At 39.8% G+C, this 18894-nt stretch overlaps 5 protein-coding genes across 6 annotated transcripts; 2 read left to right on the top strand and 3 right to left on the bottom strand.

Moving 5' to 3' along the window:
- Nucleotides 1-112: 112 nt before the first annotated feature.
- Nucleotides 113-2510, bottom strand: LOC18992660 (COP9 signalosome complex subunit 5a). The gene is made up of 6 exons (XM_006416079.2): nucleotides 1997-2510; nucleotides 1423-1704; nucleotides 1186-1333; nucleotides 1012-1094; nucleotides 420-497; nucleotides 113-330 (listed from the first exon to the last, which is right to left on the bottom strand). Exons 1-6 carry the CDS (start codon nucleotides 2381-2383, stop codon nucleotides 241-243), a joined length of 1068 nt encoding a protein of 355 aa, XP_006416142.1. The 5' UTR covers nucleotides 2384-2510; the 3' UTR covers nucleotides 113-240.
- A 2486-nt stretch (nucleotides 2511-4996) lies between these two features.
- On the top strand, nucleotides 4997-9879 carry LOC18992658. Of its 2 annotated transcripts, none has more exons than XM_006416077.2 (11): nucleotides 4997-5363; nucleotides 5499-5617; nucleotides 5686-6130; nucleotides 6228-6343; nucleotides 6425-7178; nucleotides 7312-7740; nucleotides 7898-8086; nucleotides 8188-8415; nucleotides 8521-8839; nucleotides 8926-9106; nucleotides 9207-9879. In XM_006416077.2, exons 1-11 carry the CDS (start codon nucleotides 5184-5186, stop codon nucleotides 9664-9666), a joined length of 3420 nt encoding a protein of 1139 aa, XP_006416140.1. In that variant the 5' UTR covers nucleotides 4997-5183; the 3' UTR covers nucleotides 9667-9879. The 2 variants fall into 2 exon arrangements, with proteins under 2 accessions (XP_006416140.1, XP_006416141.1); XM_006416078.2 differs by having other exon boundaries at nucleotides 8923-9106.
- Nucleotides 9880-10264: 385 nt separating this feature from the next.
- On the top strand, nucleotides 10265-13036 carry LOC18992659 (thiamine biosynthetic bifunctional enzyme TH1, chloroplastic). The gene is made up of 8 exons (XM_006416074.2): nucleotides 10265-10608; nucleotides 10683-10758; nucleotides 10838-10913; nucleotides 11010-11144; nucleotides 11367-11431; nucleotides 11553-11680; nucleotides 11949-12202; nucleotides 12304-13036. The coding sequence occupies exons 1-8, from the start codon at nucleotides 10294-10296 to the stop codon at nucleotides 12830-12832; spliced, it is 1578 nt and encodes a 525-aa protein (XP_006416137.1). The 5' UTR covers nucleotides 10265-10293; the 3' UTR covers nucleotides 12833-13036.
- A 32-nt stretch (nucleotides 13037-13068) lies between these two features.
- LOC18992657 (uncharacterized PKHD-type hydroxylase At1g22950) lies at nucleotides 13069-15304 on the bottom strand. Its single transcript, XM_006416075.2, has 9 exons — nucleotides 14962-15304; nucleotides 14832-14879; nucleotides 14556-14732; nucleotides 14327-14477; nucleotides 14144-14230; nucleotides 13939-14063; nucleotides 13647-13765; nucleotides 13378-13489; nucleotides 13069-13275 (listed from the first exon to the last, which is right to left on the bottom strand). Exons 1-9 carry the CDS (start codon nucleotides 15271-15273, stop codon nucleotides 13210-13212), a joined length of 1197 nt encoding a protein of 398 aa, XP_006416138.1. The 5' UTR covers nucleotides 15274-15304; the 3' UTR covers nucleotides 13069-13209.
- A 287-nt stretch (nucleotides 15305-15591) lies between these two features.
- Nucleotides 15592-18666, bottom strand: LOC18992656 (pentatricopeptide repeat-containing protein At1g22960, mitochondrial). The gene is made up of 2 exons (XM_006416073.2): nucleotides 16136-18666; nucleotides 15592-16040 (listed from the first exon to the last, which is right to left on the bottom strand). The coding sequence occupies exon 1, from the start codon at nucleotides 18527-18529 to the stop codon at nucleotides 16271-16273; it is 2259 nt and encodes a 752-aa protein (XP_006416136.1). The 5' UTR covers nucleotides 18530-18666; the 3' UTR covers nucleotides 15592-16040; nucleotides 16136-16270.
- Between the last annotated feature and the right edge of the window lie 228 nt (nucleotides 18667-18894).

The raw sequence follows: 18894 nt of genomic DNA, 5'->3' as shown, positions 1-18894 counted from the left end.
ACGCGAACTACAAATATAATATATTTTAGGAAAAAAAATAAGCTTTTTTGAAAACAGCCCTTTTGAAAGCATACCCAAGAAGGCTGAAAAAAAAAGAAAAAAAAAAAGAAGCTTTTTAGAAGTATTTTATTAAAGTCAGCCCCTAAGCCAATGTTTGCCAATCCATAACATACATACTGCCTCATAAACCGGGTCAAAAGGGAAGTCAATTGCGCAGACAAAAACAAAAGAATATCAACTTCACGATGTAATCATGGGCTCTGGATCCGATGGTTCGCTTGGAGGTTTGTTGGACTCACGAGGGGAATTGAACAAGATGTCTTTGATCACCTGTGCACATTGATGGGTGAAAAAATCGAGAGTGAATCACATGGATTCATGAACCAAAACGGAATAAATTACAGATTGTGTTTACTCACCTGTGACATTAGTCCATGGACCTGCTCGACAGTTATCTTTGCACTATCTCGAGTTATCTTAGCAAGTGGAGACTCGTCCTGAAAGTGATCATCCACAACACACACACATATATGTTAGGCTTTGAAATCTCCCAAACAGGTGACTCTAGAAAGTAAACAAGATTGAAACAACACAACTCTAGAAAACCAACGCAGACTATTGACAGCGACTTGTTGACGAATTGACACATCAAAGTCTTTCAATTTTTACTTGTTCAAACTTTAACAATTCTGTAATATGTAGACTAAACAAACACGCAACTGTGAAATCCTACAAACAGAAAAGGTGAACCATATTGATGTGCAGGTAAACTATTAGTATATATCTAAGCATCATACAGCCTAATAAGAATAAAGAGAGGTTGCAAATTCTGATAGGCAAACAAGATTTTCTACAAACTATCAATCCAAGTAGCTAGATGTTGATAGTAGCACTTAATTTCTAGATAAGAAAAAGCTTGACAAGTGGCATGTGGAAGAGCTCAAAATCATGGTCCTCTGTCTCAGACAGCCAGGAAACAATAAGAACATAAAAGCCACCACTTAGACAAACCTCTTTTTTCCTCTGAAGAGTGGCCGGTATCCCTCCAAACCGGGAGTGAGCCAGTTGACTCTCGGCTTGCTCAAGCTTCTCAGCTTCATTGGTAAAGGATTAAAATGATAAGAAAAGGGAAATTATTAAACTAGTAAAAAAAATTAACTTGGTCTTGCATATCCTAGAATTTACCCAAATCTGATATTTGTCCGGCAACATAGTCTCCATTGCCCAGCAGCGGGGAAGAAGAAAGAGTGTTCACCCAGTACTTGTTCCAAAGGAGATCCAGAAGGTGGCTATCAAGAGATGACTTGAAGTAAGTGATGTCCAATGAATAGTACTGCAACATCAAAAAGACTAATCATAAGAGCGATGATGGAAAAAAGCCTCCAAGATCAAAAATTAAGAAATGAGGATCCTAACAATTACCTGTTTGCAATGAACACCAAAGTCCTCGATCTTGTTTAGAGGGATAGTCTGGTACTCTGAAACATGATCATCTGAGATCTTATGTCCCTCTGGATATGTTCTGAATGCTCCGATCTCAACCTTACCAGCCGAAACAGTCCTTGTTGGATCAATAACAACAGCCAAGAAGGGTTCCTGATACTGCTGGTTAAGCATCTGTGTTGAAACATCGATACCCGAGAGCCAGCATCCATACCCAGGATGAGAGTGATACCATCCAACAACATTCTCCAACCGCCCAGCCTATCGTTCAAGATTATACAAATCACCAATCAAACAGTTTGAATTCTTGAATAACAGAGTTTAAAGAAAGCTTGAAGCTTCTGCAGAAATATGATAACACCAGCAAAAATTTGCATAAAGATCAGAGCAAGTAGCAACTGATTGTGATAGCCATCAAAGGTCACTAAACAAGAATAACTAAGAGGGCATTCCTAAAACCCAGAATGTCACAAAGATAGACACAAGGAGCATAAGAATCTCGCAAAGACGCAGCTTTGTGAGAGATAAGGAGCTACAGAAAGAGATACATTACCAGCTTGTTGGTCTGTGAGTATTCAACCATGTACTCGTACGCATCGGCCTGAGCATTAACCCTAGTCTCGGTACCTTCGACAGGCAAAGCAAAAGCGTCCATAACGATGATTGTATCACCATCGGTTTTCCCCTGCATAAGACCCATAATCTCGATTGTGCCACCAGAGCGCGCGTGTACAACCATCTTGAGAAGAGCGAGCGCCGAGATTTGAACGCGCTTGAAGTAGTTAGGATCGGAAGCCCATGGCTTATCCTGCTGGACCTTGGCCTGCGCGGTGTCGTCGTAGTAGAATATGCCGTCGGAGGATGAATCCGGAGGATCCACGGTTAGAATGTTGTTCTCGAGCTCCCATGTCTTCCTCGCGATGGTCGACGAACCCTCCATTCTTCACTCAGCTTAGCAGCGGAAATCTAGGGTTTTGCTGAATCGCAAGAGAATCGGTATTTAGGGTTTTTTGAGTAACGAAGAAGAGCCGATCAAAATGTCGAATTGATTGTTGAGGACTCGTGTGTGTGTATATACTGAAGCGAATTTTGGGCTCTGTGCGTTAAACCCAACGATATGCGGCACCGAGATTCGGAGGATTTACACCGAAAATTTATAAATCCGAAACATTTACCATTTTTATATTTAAAGTTTTTGATTTTATTTTATCTCTTTAAATATCAAATTTTGATTCTTTAACTTTTTTTGGTAAGAAATTTATGTTAATTCATTCCGGAAGAAAATATCTTCATTCATATTAAGGAAACTAATCTTTATAAATGCTACATAAATAAAAAATGTAATCTCAAAAAATAAAATAAAAATATATAAGACTATAGAAGATAAGAAAAAGAGATCACTAAAAATTTCACCAAGCAAGAAGAAAATTGAAAAGCCACAATTTTGGTGATGTACTATGTGAAGATTCGATTAAGAAAGCTCTAAGAAAATGAACTATAGTTTAAGAGTGAACATAACTCAACGGTAAATGGGCTATTAGCCTATTACTAAATAGTCTAGTACTGTTCTCAGGCTTTGATTAAAGTTTAAAACCTATAAAGAATTTGCTTATGGGTGAGAAAAAAAAATAAGTATACAGTGCGGGCATCATTGTAATGCTTTCATAATTTGCACTGGTTTAAAAGATTCAACAGGTGCTATCTGCCTTCCTCTTGGCTATATACATGGAATCGCCTCATAACCCAACCCATCATACATGAATGCATCAACTTTCTTTCTTTAACATCAAAATTACCAATAAACTTTCTTCTAGAGAGAGCCTCTTTGCTTAATCAATCAGAATGGATTTAGCATGACAAAAATTATCAATATATTGAGTTTAATATTATTTATAGCCTCTTTGTTTTTCGTTATACAATTTATCGTATATGGGTGTATAGTGAAGAATACTACCATCGAGTTGTTTCTCGTGTTCATTTGCATTTAACTATTTAAGAATACTGTATTTAATCCTAGATTGATAGATTAGAGTAAGTTTATCCATAATTCATATATTTTTATTGATCAATTTATACATATGCTAAGAAACTACACTTGTTAACTTCTACGTAATTAGAGATAATTTATGCTTTTATAAAGTTGGTCTATTTTATTTTCTCAAAAAGTCTAGAAAAGTCTTTGAAATTGAAGCGTTACAATCTTTATACCACGTGCTTCCAATCAAAGGGAGAGACTAAGGTGTTACTCAAAGGCTCAAAGTAGTGTCTTTAGATAGTGTCAATTGTTGGAATAACCTTTAAAGCCAAGTTGCTGAATAATTTCCTTTCTTTTTCAAAACATTATTAGAGTTTTGGTTGTGTTCCCGTTCATAAATTGAGTGAATGGTATAGATCAGAGGTCCAAAGAATTAATAGGACCACTTTAGTATTTTCTTCGTCGACATTGAAGGTTACAAGTTTATGGCTACTCTAGTTATCTTAATATCAAGTAAGTTGCTAATCTTAATCTATCTCAAATTTTCTCTAGGTCTTCGACATTTTGATGGTGATATCAATTCAATGGCGTACACTGCTCATTTAGAATGCAACTGTCTATTAGAAATTCAACTTCATCATATTAATTTGTAATCCTAAAAGAGACTTTTTGTTTTGTATTTCTTCTTGATTGAATGGAACTAGATGTTGTGCTAACATTAAATAAACAAAATTATTGATGACAATAAAATAATAATAAACAAAATTATTCGTATAAATCATAAATGCAATCGGGTTAGTTGTTAGCTTAGCGATTCTACCCTAGTTTCAAATTTTCATTTTCCACAAAATACACCTTTTGTTTGATTGTAGATGAAACCTTTTCAAAAACTGTAATATAAGTAATTCTAAATATGCGTTACGATCAGTAGATTATTATAATATGTTAAGATCTTCTTATAAATGATCGTATTGATAAAAGACGGCACTAATAAAAAAAAAATTCCGAATATTAACGTAAATGGTATGTTACATGCCATTAGAAGTTTATCCAACGACTTTTCTGGTTTACTTGGTTTGGTTTTTTTTTTGGTGTGTCGCATATCTTATAACTATGTTTTAAAATGCAACACTTTTTTTGTCGTAAACGAAAGGAGTGGAACTTGATCCACGTTGATATATCATCTCTCAATCTGAGTCTAGCTGTCGATTATTTACTTTTTAATTTCATTCTATTGCGATTTTAAGATCATGCGAGAATGTGGGTAAAATAATACTACTATTTATATTCGAAAACTTTCTACAGAATTATTTATTTGGCTGCCTGAAAGAAGGAACCAAAATAAATAAAAATAAAAATCATACGAGAGAGTAGGTAGCGTCAGGAAATTCCGCTGCAACAAAAAGGGTACTATCGTCAATTTAATTAAACAAACACGGTTAGGTTCCTCGCTGACGTGTCAAGTTCTCAGATAACCTTAGAATGAAAAAAATACGCTTTTAAGTTTTTCGATCCACAAGGCAACGCTTTGTGACCAAACAAACAGTCTTTTTTTTTTTTTCCTCTTATTAAAACCAAAAAACGAGAAAAACAAAACCGAATTTCTTTGGCACACAATAAAGAAGAGAAGAAAGAAAAACACAAAGCAACTCCAATATCTCTTCTTCCTTCTTCAACTTTCATCTCTGAAAATCACTTTTTCTCTTTGTTTGTTGAATCCATAAGATTTCAGACCGAGATTGTTTACTGATTTGATCGGAAAACGATGGAGAATGATCGAGGGGAAGCGATCGCTCTCGAAATCGCGACGGAGATTCCACCGTCGGTGACGAGAGTTCCTCGGAGGATTCGTGAGAGGCTTTTGCCTGACTGTAGTAAGAAGAAGACAGTACCTTCTGTTCAAGATATTGAAGACAAGCTTCTCCATGCGCATCTTCGAAGACAGGTTCTTTCACTTTTCTTACCCGATTTATCCCTTTACCCTGAAATAAAACGACCAAGTCTTTGAATTCTCCAATTTTCCATATTTAATTTGCGAAAGCTTTTGTCTTTTCTCCGGTGAAAAATCTGTAAACTGCAGCAATTCTATCACAACGTTTCGAGAAAGGCTCGTGCGAAACCCAGAAGCCCATCACGATCGTCCGATGAAGAGCTTGGCCAACGAATCGAGGCAAGGCTCCTTGCTGCTGAACAGAAAAGGTAAGTTAAAGTCAGAGACTTTCACTGATCTCTCTCTCTCTCTCTCTGATTGTATGCTTGAATTGTAGGTTGGAGATTCTTTCAAAGGCGCAGATGCGTCTAGCGAAACTGGATGAGTTGAGACAAGCAGCGAGGACGAGCGTGGAGATTCGGTCTGAGAGGGAACGCGTGAAGCTTGGAACTCAAGTGGAGTCTCGTGTCCAAAAGGCTGAAGCCAATAGGATGAGGATTCTCAAGGCTTCGCATCAGAAAAGGGCGTCGGCGAAAGAGAGAACATCTCAGTCGATGATGAGGAGGATGGCGAGGGAGAGCAAGTACAAGGAGCGAGTTCGTGCTTCGATCAATCAGAAGCGTGTAGCTGCTGAGAAGAAACGGCTCGGGTTGCTTGAAGCTGAGAAGAAGAAAGCACGTGCTCGCGTCCAGCAAGTACGCCACGTTGCCAACTCTGTTTCTAACCAGCGTGAGATGGAGAGAAGTAAAATGAGGGACAAACTTGAAGACAAATTGCAAAGGGTAATAAATATATATGTAGATGCAGAAGCTTTGATCTTTGTTTTCTCTTGTTCTGTTCTGTTTCTTGATCGTAAGTTTTTTGTATTTGACAATTCAGGCAAAAAGACATAGGTCGGAGTTTCTTCGTCAGAGAAGAAGACAGCGTGATTCCATTAGTCTCTATTGCGATATGATGCAGGAAGATGCTGATCTTCTCTCTAGGAAGCTGTCTAGGTAATAAGAAAGCATTACACAATTTTTCTTTTCTTTATTGGCCTTAAGTTTCACAGATTTTGTTCTTGGGTTGTTTATTAGGTGTTGGAGGTGCTTTGTGAGACAGAAGAGGACAACTTTGGACTTGGCCAAAGATTATGATGGTTTGAAGATTAACGAGTTACTGCCGTTTGAGCAGCTTGCTGTGCTAATCGAGTCTCCTGTTACTATCAAAGCTGTTAAAGCTTTGCTCGATCGCCTTGAAACTCGCTTAGAAGCTTCTAAGAATGTTACCGCCGCTTCTAAACCGTCCATATTGGACAACATTGATCACCTTCTTAGAAGAGTTGCCACCCCAAGGAGAAAGGCTACGCCAAGTACTCTGAGGATGAGAAAAGGAAAGAAAGTCTCTCCCGGTAGGAGTGTGGCCGGGACATCTGTGAAGATGTCTAGGTATCCTGTCAGAGTTGTTCTTTCTGCCTTTATGATACTCGGTCACCCGGACGCTGTTTTTAACGGACGAGGTGATCAAGAGGCTGCTCTCAATAACTCAGCGAAAGGGTTCGTGAGGGAGTTTAAGTTGTTGATAAAAGTTATTCAAGAAGGCCCTGTTAAGTGCTCTGGTGGAGAATCAAAACTTAGGACCTTGAGATCTCAGCTGGAGTTATTCGATAAGGCATGGTGCTCCTTTTTGAATTCATTTGTGATTTGGAAAGTTAAGGATGCTCGGTTGTTGGAAGATGACTTGGTGAGAGCAGCGTGTCAGCTTGAGCTCTCTATGATTCAAAAATGCAAGATTACTCCAGAAGGGGATGACACTATCCTCACTCATGATAAGAAAGCAATTCAGATGCAGGTTTGCTTACTCAGCTCTCTGTAATTCCCCTTTTTTTTAATCTTTGGCATTTTATATCTCTTTGATCTTCCACCTTTTCCATTTAAGACGAATTTTTTGATAATTTGCAATGTAACGTGAATTCTTGTTGTAGGTAACACAAGATCAAGAACTTCTAACTGAAAAAGTACGGCACCTGAGTGGAAATGCAGGAGTTGAGCGCATGGAAAGTGCGTTGTCGGAAACACGGTCAAAGTACTTTCAGGCCAAGGAGAATGGAAGCCCTTTGGCTCATCAGCTCGCCTGTTTCTTTTCTCCAAGCCCAGCTTCATCTCCAGTTCAGTCTGTGTCTAGTTCAAGCAGCAGAAGTAAAGATAGCGTAGGTGTTGGAGGGTCAAAACCCGTAATGCGTTCTTTATTTAAGGATGATATGCCACCCTCATCTGGACTCTCTAGGGTCAGTAATGACACTGTGGAGGAGGTTTCAAAAGAGAATGAGTTGATTGTGAACGAGCTCCTGCATGATTGGAATTTCAAGTTTTCGGGTGGATCCAGTGTCAAGGATGAGGAGGACAATCTTAAGGTTTGTTTTCTTTGCATTGAGCTTAAGTACTTTTGATGATATTTGACTTCTGCAGTTCTGCACTTTGTCGTAATTACTACGAATTTCTAAGCATTGATACAGTGATAGCAATTATAGGAGAATGTATTAAGCATTGGTTTTTAAATGTGTGCTGCAGAGAAAGATAAAGGAGACTATGGAGAAAGCTTTTTGGGACAGTGTCATGGAATCCATGAAACTGGAGGAGCCAGACTATAGTTGCATATCTAACCTCATGAGAGAAGTGAGGGACGAACTTTGCCAAATGGCGCCAGATAGCTGGAAAGTAGAAATAACTGAAACTATTGATCTGGATATTCTCTCACAGGTTTGGCTCATCTCTTCTGGTCCTATATTAAGTGACTAATCGTTTCTATGTATTTCAGTTCGTAAAAAAGATGTGGTTCTCATTTCTTCTTTTATTGGTAGTTGCTTAACTCCGGCACCTTGGATATCGATTACCTCGGAAAGATGCTTGAGTTTTCGTTGGTTACTCTGCGCAAACTCTCTGCTCCAGCTAATGACCGTGAGAATGAAAGCACCCACCAGAATCTGCTCGAGGAACTTCACAGGTTGTGTCAAGCTAAAGATGAATCTGGTAACCTCCGCGCCGTTGCAATAGTCAAGGGCATCCGCTTCATTCTTGAGCAGATTCAGGTCTGTATCCACCAGCTTCTTCTTTTTAAATCTCATCCTCTTCATCAGCAATGGCTTGTCCCTTATCAGCTTCTTCATATTTTTTTTCTTTTCAATATCCAACAGGAGCTTAAGCGAGAAATAGGCATAGGTCGCATAACAATAATGAAACCCTTTTTGCAAGGGCAAGCAGGCTTTGATTACCTTACACAAGCTTTTGAAAAGCATTATGGACCTCCCACTCAAGCCTACGATTCACTACCAGTAACCCGAAGGTGGATTTCAACGCTCTTGTCCTGCAAAAACGAATGGGAAGAGCACACCAATATGCTTTCTGCCTTGAATGTGGTTGAGAGATCCTCCATGGGAATTTCTCTTAAAACGGGTGGAAGCTTTTTAACCCCAGTCAATAGCTCGTCACAATCATCTGTTACGGACGCTGCAGGTTTGTCTTGATTGAGGAACCAACTCTGCAAATGTAAAATTTTTTATATTGTAGCACTTATGCTTTCTTATGCTTTGGTTCAGAAGGTAAACTGGTAGAATGCAAGGGAGAAAAAGTTGATTTGGCAGTGAGGCTCGGATTGTTGAAGCTAGTGAGTCAAGTATCTGGTTTAACTCTACAAGTATTACCAGAAACATTCCTGCTCAACCTCTCTCGCGTGAGGGGTATTCAAGCTGAAATTCAGAAGATAGTCGTAGTATCCACAAGGTATGAATGATGGTTATATATTAAAGTTACAAGACTCAATTACAGAAAGTTTTTTTTACCTGAAATTAAAAAAAGATTTGCGATATTATGTGTTACGCAGCTTGCTCATTTGGCGACAGATGCTTGCAAGTGAGAGAATGGTGAAGAGCGAAAGCGAGACAGAAGCCATGGCAAAGAAATTGTTGGATCTGTTAGATGGAAAGGAGGAAGCAGGACTAATGGAGATCGTCGAGACAACAATGAGTGAAGAAGGAGAAGAGAAGAAGAAGATGATGGGAGGATTGTTGCGGAAGAGTTTGGAAGAAGGTAACACGGTGTATGAGAGAGTTACAGATTGTATATACAAAGCAGTGAGAGGAGTTTTATTGGCTGGGAATGGAGAAAATGGGAAGACATTGGTGGAAAGAGAGTTGAAGAAAGTGGGAGGAGGAGGAAGTAGTGGTTTGAAAGAGAGGGTTTTAGAGACTGCTCGAGTCCTTGGGGTCGTGGCTAGTGTCTCGGTCAGAGTTCACGGTCCATGGCTGACTCAGCTCATGCAAAACATTGAAGCTCACATGTAAGTGTAACGCAAACAGTACCACTTAGGTAAATTGTATAGCTTCTGTATATAATCTATGATAATAATATATACACTTACACGTTTTAATGTAAGCTGCTTGTGATTTGATGATGATGATGCATATGCTGATTTGTAAAACGAAAACAGCTTTGGCCTTCCTCTTTAGTTTTATGGATGTGTCTGGAATTAATAAAGTCGTTTGAATAGCTTGTGATTGTAAGTATTCTGAAACGTTGTTGTATATATATCAATTATATAAAGCTTGCTTTCAAATTTATCAATGTATTTTATCTTTATTCCTTTTTTCTTTTGTGTAGACCACAAGTATCAATGTATCATACACAGATTTCTTATGCCTAGAGTAAATATACTTTTTTCATTTATCAATTCATAAGATTGCGGAATTATGAAGATTATGAAAATCGATGGAATTATGTATGTAATATTAGAGATAATCATTAAGCTAGATTGCTTCTAATTTACCTATTTTGTTTCACACAATAGAAAATTAAAAAAAGAATCTACTGTTTGATCAAAAAAAAAAAAAGAATCTACTTTAGTTCAATAAAATAAGAAAATATTTGGTCATGGGAGTAAAATAAAAAGCAAAAAAAGGAAAGGAGCGAAAATGAATAGCTTAGGAGGAATTAGGAGTTGGCCGGCGAGTTGGAGAAGCGCGACGAAGACGACGGCGTCTATGACGACACCGGAGACCGTTACAAAGGTTGCACAGGTTCTGACTGTGGCGGGATCGGATTCCGGCGCCGGAGCTGGAATCCAAGCCGACCTCAAAGTTTGCGCGGCTCGTGGTGTCTATTGTGCTTCCGTCATAACCGCCGTCACTGCTCAGAACACTCGAGGCGTACAATCCGTTCATCTTCTTCCTCCGCAATTCGTCTCCGAACAGCTGAAATCTGTTCTCTCCGACTTCGAATTCGACGTCGTAAGCTCTTCTTCTTACTGATTAGAGTCCTCTTTCTCTCTTCTGACTCTGAAGATGATCAATTGGAGTAATAGGTGAAGACTGGGATGCTTCCTTCCCCTGAAATCGTCGAAGTTCTTCTTCAAAATCTTTCAGATTTTCCAGTCCGTGGTAGGAAGCAGAACACCTCGATTGTTGTATTTTCAATTGTGTCTTTCAATGCTTAATATAGTTCGTTATCTTAAGGCAGCTTTGGTTGTTGATCCTGTGATGGTGTCAACAAGTGGGCACGTTCTGGCTGGTTCTTCTATTCTCTCCATCTTCAAGTAAACTTTTAAGCAGTTTAAGTCTGTAATTCTATGTGTTCTGACTTCAGTGATTGGTGTGTTCTATATGCGTCTGACTATGTTTTCTAATTGCAGAGAGAGATTACTGCCAATTGCTGACATAATAACCCCAAATGTGAAAGAAGCATCTGCTTTACTTGGTGGTGTTCGGATTGAGACTGTTGCAGAAATGCGGTCTGCGGCAAAATCGTTGCATGAAATGGGTCCTAGGTTTTCATTTTTCTCTCATTCTTCTGCAACCTTCACTCCTTTTTATTTTCATTCCTTAAACTTAACCTAGTGTGGATGAATTTGAGACGAAACCTTCTGGTGGTTCATTGGCAGTTGTATGGACATAAAGTTCTTTCTTTTAAGTTTGATTGCTATGTGGTCCTGCTTGGTCTGGAGCATTACTGTGTGATGTTGATCCACTTCTTTTTTTTACTTAATCAGATTCGTACTTGTCAAAGGTGGTGATCTTCCTGGATCATCAGATTCCGTAGATGTTTACTTTGATGGTATGAGAACTCATCAGTCTTTCCCAAAATAAGATTCTTATACTGGCTTTGTTGATGAAGCTTGATGGACTTGTACATTTGTTGTTAAAAACTTTAAAAACATGTGTAACTTTTTTCTTAGGCAAGGTGTTTCATGAACTCCGTTCTCCTCGCATAACTACGAGAAATACTCATGGGACTGGTTGCACTTTGGCTTCATGTATTGCAGCAGAGCTTGCAAAAGGCTCTTCCATGCTCTCAGCCGTGAAGGTATACTTCTTTTCCCAAAACATTTTTACGCATAATGTTCAATGCTCATGGCTCTATGTGATATATACTAGTCTCTCCGAAAGAGCTATTTAATAGTGGAATTGATTTAAAATGGAACACTGTTTTTAAAAGTTCAACTTTTCAGCAGACATGTTTGGAGGATTGATGCTAGGGAAACGTATTTGGGGACTGAGAATATCTGTTTTTGGATTAGAAAACTGTATTAACAAGGCCAATCTCAAGTCCCAGACCTCTCTAATGTTGGCAGGTGGCTAAACGCTTTGTCGATAATGCCCTAAGTTATAGCAAAGATATTGTGATTGGCAGTGGGATGCAAGGACCCTTTGATCACTTTTTGGGTCTTAAGAAGGATACTCAAACCTATCGACGCAGCACATTCAATCCAGATGACCTGTTTCTATACGCTGTTACAGATTCTAGAATGAACATAAAATGGAACCGATCCATTGTGGATGCCGTGAAAGCTGCTGTAGAAGGAGGAGCCACAATCATTCAGCTGAGGTTTTAACATATTTAGCTATAATAGAACTTCGTTCTAGATTAAATTCTTTGTGTATCTCTGTATTATGGATGCCCCTTATGACATCTCAGTGGTTCTGCAGGGAGAAAGAAGCTGAAACTCGGGAGTTTCTCGAAGAAGCAAAATCATGCGTTGAAATATGCCGGTCACGTGGAGTTTGTTTGCTGATAAACGACAGGATCGACATTGCCCTTGCTTGTGACGCTGATGGAGTCCATGTCGGTCAATCAGACATGCCGGTTGATCTAGTTCGGTCTCTTCTTGGCCCGGACAAGATCATTGGGGTCTCATGTAAGACACCAGAACAAGCCCACCAAGCATGGAAAGATGGTGCGGACTACATTGGGTCAGGAGGAGTTTTCCCAACAAACACTAAGGCCAACAATCGTACCATAGGACTCGACGGTCTCAGAGAAGTATGCAAGGCATCAGAATTACCAGTGGTTGCCATTGGAGGCATTGGAATCTCAAATGCTGAGTCTGTTATGCGGATCGATGCACCGAATCTAAAAGGTGTAGCGGTTGTGTCAGCTTTGTTCGACCAAGAGTGTGTTTTGACTCAAACTAGGAAATTGCATAAAACGCTTAAAGAGAGCAAAAGGGATCATTGAAGACCCCCCAGAATACTTCAGCAATGGCATTTTTTTTTTTCTTAACCGGTGTTACTTGTCAGCTCCCACGGTTACAAAATGTTGAGAATTTCTTAGTTCAACTAAAGAGAAGTTCGTTCTTCTTCCTTTTCGTTAATTTTTGCATCTCTCCAAGCAGTCACATCATGTATCATTTGTGTTTAGTTTGCAACGTGTTTTTGATTGCATCCAATTATCTAAGAAATTTATTGTTACAGCAATCCTGTAAAATGGAACAAAATTTACCCTTGACAAAGATATTTCAATGAGTACAAACAAACCATTTCCCTTGCCTCTATATACATAGTCACTGAAATGATACAAAGACGACAGGATTTTTTGGCATATCCCAGTTTAATTTAGTTGGCAGATGATCTTGAAGCGAGCTCAGCAAGCACCTTCTCTGCTGCTCTCCTCTTCAGCACCTGCAAAATCGCAGAAAAGAAAACGAAACAAAAGCAAAACCACATGAGTAAAAGAAAACAATTGCTTGCAAAAACATCATCCATAATGCAGCATTGATATACCTCTGTAGTTGCTTTGATTGACGCTTGCTGCCTATTCTGTCTATCACGTTTGCATCCTGGGCACCACCCTGAGAACTCTGTTTGAAAATTCTTCATATCTCGAAAAGTTGAGCTACATGAGAAAGACAGGGGAACATGAAATCCAATCAACAGTCTTACCACTTTTGAAATGGTTCATGAAACAGATGTGAAGACATTGGCTGATGAAGATATCTAGCATTCGTGTAGAACTTTAGTTAAATGGGGAAACCAGTGTGAAAAGGCTTTACCTTCTACACCACAGAATCAAGTTGACTCGGTGTCCAGCAGTTGTAGCTCTAGCACCATGGCGGTGACGCCCACGATGAAGAACAGCATGACCAGGTACATGAGAGTAATCATAAACTTCCTACAGAAGAATCAATGAGGAATCTTTTGAGTGTTGGCTATACAAACTATGAATGTGCAAGTAAGCTAATCAGTTATTAACCCACATTATAATCATAGAGATAAGAGATCACATCACTAAATGCGCACAATTATAAATGACACTGAGTGCATGATGGTTGGTTTCACAAGTACCTCTTCAATGCTTTCGGAATTCACATGGTTGTCGCATCTCACACCTCGGAAATACAGCTCCCCACCAGAAAATTGTTTACCCAAGCAGACATTCAAAGTAACCTCTGCGTCATCCACGTGAAACCCTAAAAATCAAGACGCAAGCTTTAGATATTCCACCAGTTCAAATCTAACCAACCAAGGAAGAGACTATTGTGGAGCTTACCAAGATCAACATCCCTATCTTTTCCATATTCAACAATAAAGCCATGGTGAGAATCTAGAGAGGTTCCACAGACTTCCGGGAACAAAACTGACAGAAGATCAAAACCAAACCCATGAGCACATACATACCATATCACAACAACAAACTTTTTGCAACAATACCCAAAATCTACAAAATGTTAACCTTTAGCTATAGGACTAATGAAGTCATCAACCAGCTTCTGGAGCATGCTTTCAAAGCCAAAATCATCAAGGACAACACCAAATTTGTTCAGCGTGTTGGGTCTCATTATCGTGGATCTTGAATCATAGACCCATCTCTCCATATGTTCAACCTGAGAAAAACTAGTTAGAATCTGAAATCGAAGACCAGCTACAGCCCAAAAATTATAACTTTAACTCATTCATCATACCTCTGCTAGTAACATTTCACAAAACCGTGGCTTAAGCATTTCAAAAGTGAAGATCCCCGATTTGGATTGAACAAATGTGTTTTTAAAACTCTCCTCTGACTTCCCACTAACAGCTTCAAGAAACGAAGGCGCGAAGAAACTAGAAGCGTCAAGAGAATATATCTCTTCATGCAGACGCTGGAAAATCAGATGAACAACAATCAAGAAAGATTCAATGAAACAATCGAGACAAGACGCGTTTGCCCAATTCGATATAACTAAAAAACCAAAAATTACCTGGTAAGAAGACACGATTTTCTGCCTGTATTCTCTATGCCTCTGAATCTGTTCACAAGAAGAAATGAGGAACAAATCCAAGCTCAATTTCAAGAAACGGAAGCTCGAACAAAAAAGAAGGAAAGCTTACCCGGACTCGCTCAGTGACAGGGCAGTATCGGTGAAGAATGTCCCTCATGTAACGAGCCTTGTCGAGGCGGGAGGAATTGAGGAGCTGCTCGGGAAGGTGGCGCTCAAGCGAGCTGTACAGAGCCGGGTCAAAATCCAACTCTAGATCCTCATAGCTTTCCGGCTCATGCTCTTCGTTAGGGATTCTCCGGAGCTTCAATCCCGCCTCGCCGATTCCGGGGGCGACTCGCGGTTGTTGCTGCGGCTGCTGCTGCTCGGATTGTTTGCCGGAAGAATCGAGAGCCATAGATCTTAGACGACTTAGGTTGCACATTCAGGTCAGAGAGGCGATGCGCATTCTAGGGTTTACGTTTGATGCGTGAAAGAGATGATGATGGTTTGTCTGGGGGGTTAGGGTTTCGGATTTGTATAGAACCTCCCGAAAGAAAATTTGTTGTGGGACCCACTCGGACATTTTTAGAAACGCTGATTTTTTTGGTAATTAATCTTAGTGAATTCAGGTCAAAAAAAAATTTCTATCTGAATTGTTTGTAATTAGCAAATGGATAAATGTTGTTGTTAGTGGAAATTTTGCTTTACGTTATTCACTATTTTTTATTTTCTTTACTCCAAATAGATAAAAATAGATTCGCTTGATTTGTACAAAATAAATTACTCACTGATGTATTATGAGAGATAGAGAAAGACACAGAAAGAAGAACGTGACAGAGAGCTTACATAAGAGAGAGAACTAATTCTAATGTTTACCTAAAACATGCTTAAGAGACTAGCGAGAAGCAGAGCCTTGTTGCTTTCATCTTTCTTCCCAAAAATGTCCTACAATGAAGTTATATGTGATTCACACTTTCTCTCTTCCCCAAAAATTGTTATCCAAAGAATTAAACAAATACACAGGAATCTTTCTTCCCCGAGTGTGAACTTCTTTTGCAAACACCACTTTTTATGTGTCTTCTTTATTCCTCCTATTCTTCTTTGTCTCTGCTGTGTAGTAACTTGCAGGTAAGAATGAGTTAAGCTACAAGTAAACGAGCTTCAACAACATTTGATCGATTCTGCCCATAGCTCAGTGTGTGTTTCCCCCTGCAAAGGTAGCTGCATTACAATCTAATATCTACACAGATAAATGCACGACAAGTAGCTGCCTTGTGAAAGCTGAGAGAAGAATTTCTACATACCAATCAAGCTGAGCCATCAACTAGCTTTTGTGCATAGTAATTGTAAATTTGACCATATGCTCTGAGGGAAAGAAAACCGGCTAGCTCCAAACATAAATATGTATCATTTCAAAAGTCACCACCTTTGCTTCCTAGTCAACTGCGTATTAACTTTTCAAGGAACTCGACCTCTCGTGATCTGTGGTCTTTGTCCAAATACTTGAACAAGGCCCAATGTGTATACGCATCTGGCTCGATTTCTTTATCTAGCATCTCTTTATACAACTTGACAACCTCTTCCCATTTACCGAGCTCAGAGTTCTTGTTTATTAGCAACGTGTAGCTGTATTTATTCGGTGGAATCCCATTATCTCTCATCTTGCAGAAGTATCTGTAAGCTTCATCTATCTCACCAGCTTTGCATATGCCATGTAAAAGAGCATTGCACGTCATGACGTTTGGACGAACCCCTCTCTTTTTCATCTCGCTGGAATACTGGAAGGCTTGTTGTAGCCTTCCCACTTTCGCATGACCATGAATCAACACAAAGTAAGTAATCACAGAAGGAGATAACCTTTTCCTCAGCATTTCTTGATACAAGACTTTGGCCATCTTAAACCGGCCCTTCTCTAAATAAGCACGAATAACCGTGGTGTAAGTAACACGATCAGGGACAAGACCGTCTCTATAAATCTTACGCTGAAACTCAATCGCTTCTTCCAGATTCCCAACCTTGCAGAGTCCATCTATACGAACGTTATAGGTGATCAGATCTCGAGCATACTGATCCTTTACCACCATCTCTTCCTGCAGACGAAATGCTTTATCAGAATCTCCAAGCTGCAGTTCACCCACAATCCTTGTAGTGCATGCATATCTATCAGGTTTAATCCCTTTCCCCAACATCTCATTATAAGTTACAGTAGCCATGGATAGATTCCCGTTCTTAACAAATCCTTTTACAAGAGTCGTGTACGTCTTCACATCAGGACTGATATTTTGGCTGGCCATTTCTTCTTTTAACCGCTGAGCATGTTCCAAGTTCCCTGACTCGCAAAGACCATCCATTAGAGTATTGTAAGTGACAACACTGGGACGGATATTCCTAGCTCTCAACTCACCAAACAAGAGAAAAGCCTCTGCAATCTTCCGCACCTTGATGTATCCATGCATCAGTGTGTTATAAGACACAACATCAGGAGCTGCCATACCAAGTAACAGCCGTCTAGCATCCTCTATTCTTTTAAACTCACAGAGCGCTCGTATATAGATATTATACGTAGATGTGGTTGGAGGAATACCCGCGTTGAGCATATCCTCCGTAACTCCCCAAGCTTCATTGAACAAGCCTTGTTTGCAATACCCTTCAATCAGCGGATTAAACGAATAAGCTGTAACAGGGAATCCAGATCTTCGCATATCTCCATGAAAGCGCTTAGCTTCCACCATTTTACCATTCTTGGAGAATCCATTGATCAGTATATTGTAAGTCACCTCAGTAGCATCAACCTCTCTTCTCTCCATCTCTGACAAAATCCTGGGGACTTGCTGCAAATCTCCAGCCTTGAAACAAGAATCCAGCATGGTGTTAAAGGTAATAGCCGTTGGCATAACTTTCCTCTCCATCTCTGATACAATCTCCGGGACTTGGTCCAAATCTCCAGCCTTGAAACAAGAATCCAGCATGGTGTTAATGGTGATAACAGTGGGCATTATACCGTGTTCGACCATCGTCCTATAAACCTCTTGAGCCTCATTCATCATCCGTTTATCCCTAAGAACCCTCAAAAGTATGTTACAGTTTCTAACACTAGGCAAGAAACCTTTCCTAATCATCTTCCCAAAGCTCAACAAACACTGCTCCGCCATAGATTTCTTCGTGTAAACCCACAACAAGAGATCCAGGAGCTTAAAGGCAATCTTTTTATCAAAGCCCCCTTCAATCAAAAGATCATCAATTCCGTGCATACCAAGATCGATGCTCCTCTCAGCAACCCAATACGCTTTGTTCATCAAATCATTCTCCGCTAAGATCTCGAGCACCGCAGCGAAGGCTTGCAGCGACTGCTTGACATCTCGCTGATGCTGGAGCCACTTGAAAAAATGATAAGCGATCTCTGGCTTTTCTCGAATCATATTGAGGACTCTAATAAGCAAATCTGGGTCAGTGAGGAGGAGACGAAACTGATGGGTAGACCAGTTGCGATTCGGATTGTACCCGTGGGAAGTCAAAATGAGATTAGCGAAATAGGACTCGAGATTGGAGGAGGAGGAGGACGAAGCAGGAGGAGGAGGGAGATTAGAGGATTGAAAGAGGAGGCGTAGCTTAGAGACAGAGACGCTGTTGTTGGCAGTAGAAGAAGTAGAGAAGAAAGATCTCGAAGCTCTGAGACAGAGACGGAGACATAGGATCATTGAAGAAACAGAGAGGAACACATAGGAACGAAATCGAATGGATCAAGAGAATTGTTTTCTGGGTTTTCCAAAGAAGATCCGAGAGGAGAAGGAGGAGCGGCCATTAATTTTCCACGAAGCCTTGTGCCATCTCTCCCCTCCCGTGGGCGTCGGCGATCATCTCCCGGAGCCTACAAAAACAAGGGTTTATCTCAATTGTTCTCTTAACCGAACCGGTTCCATTGCCATCTACCATCCGGTTTGGATTTTATCCAAAGCCATTAAACCACTGTTAAAACCGTTTAATCCGGTTCTGTGCTCAACTCTGCTTTCTGAAGTCAAACTCAAATTTACGTACAATATAAGTAACAAAAAAATAGAAAACC

This window comes from Eutrema salsugineum, unplaced genomic scaffold, assembly GCF_000478725.1.
Source record: "Eutrema salsugineum unplaced genomic scaffold, Eutsalg1_0 scaffold_5, whole genome shotgun sequence".
NCBI classification, from domain to species: Eukaryota; Viridiplantae; Streptophyta; class Magnoliopsida; order Brassicales; family Brassicaceae; genus Eutrema; species Eutrema salsugineum.
The sequence above is the reverse complement of the archived record's forward strand: the minus strand, read 5'-3'. Positions and strand labels throughout refer to the sequence as shown.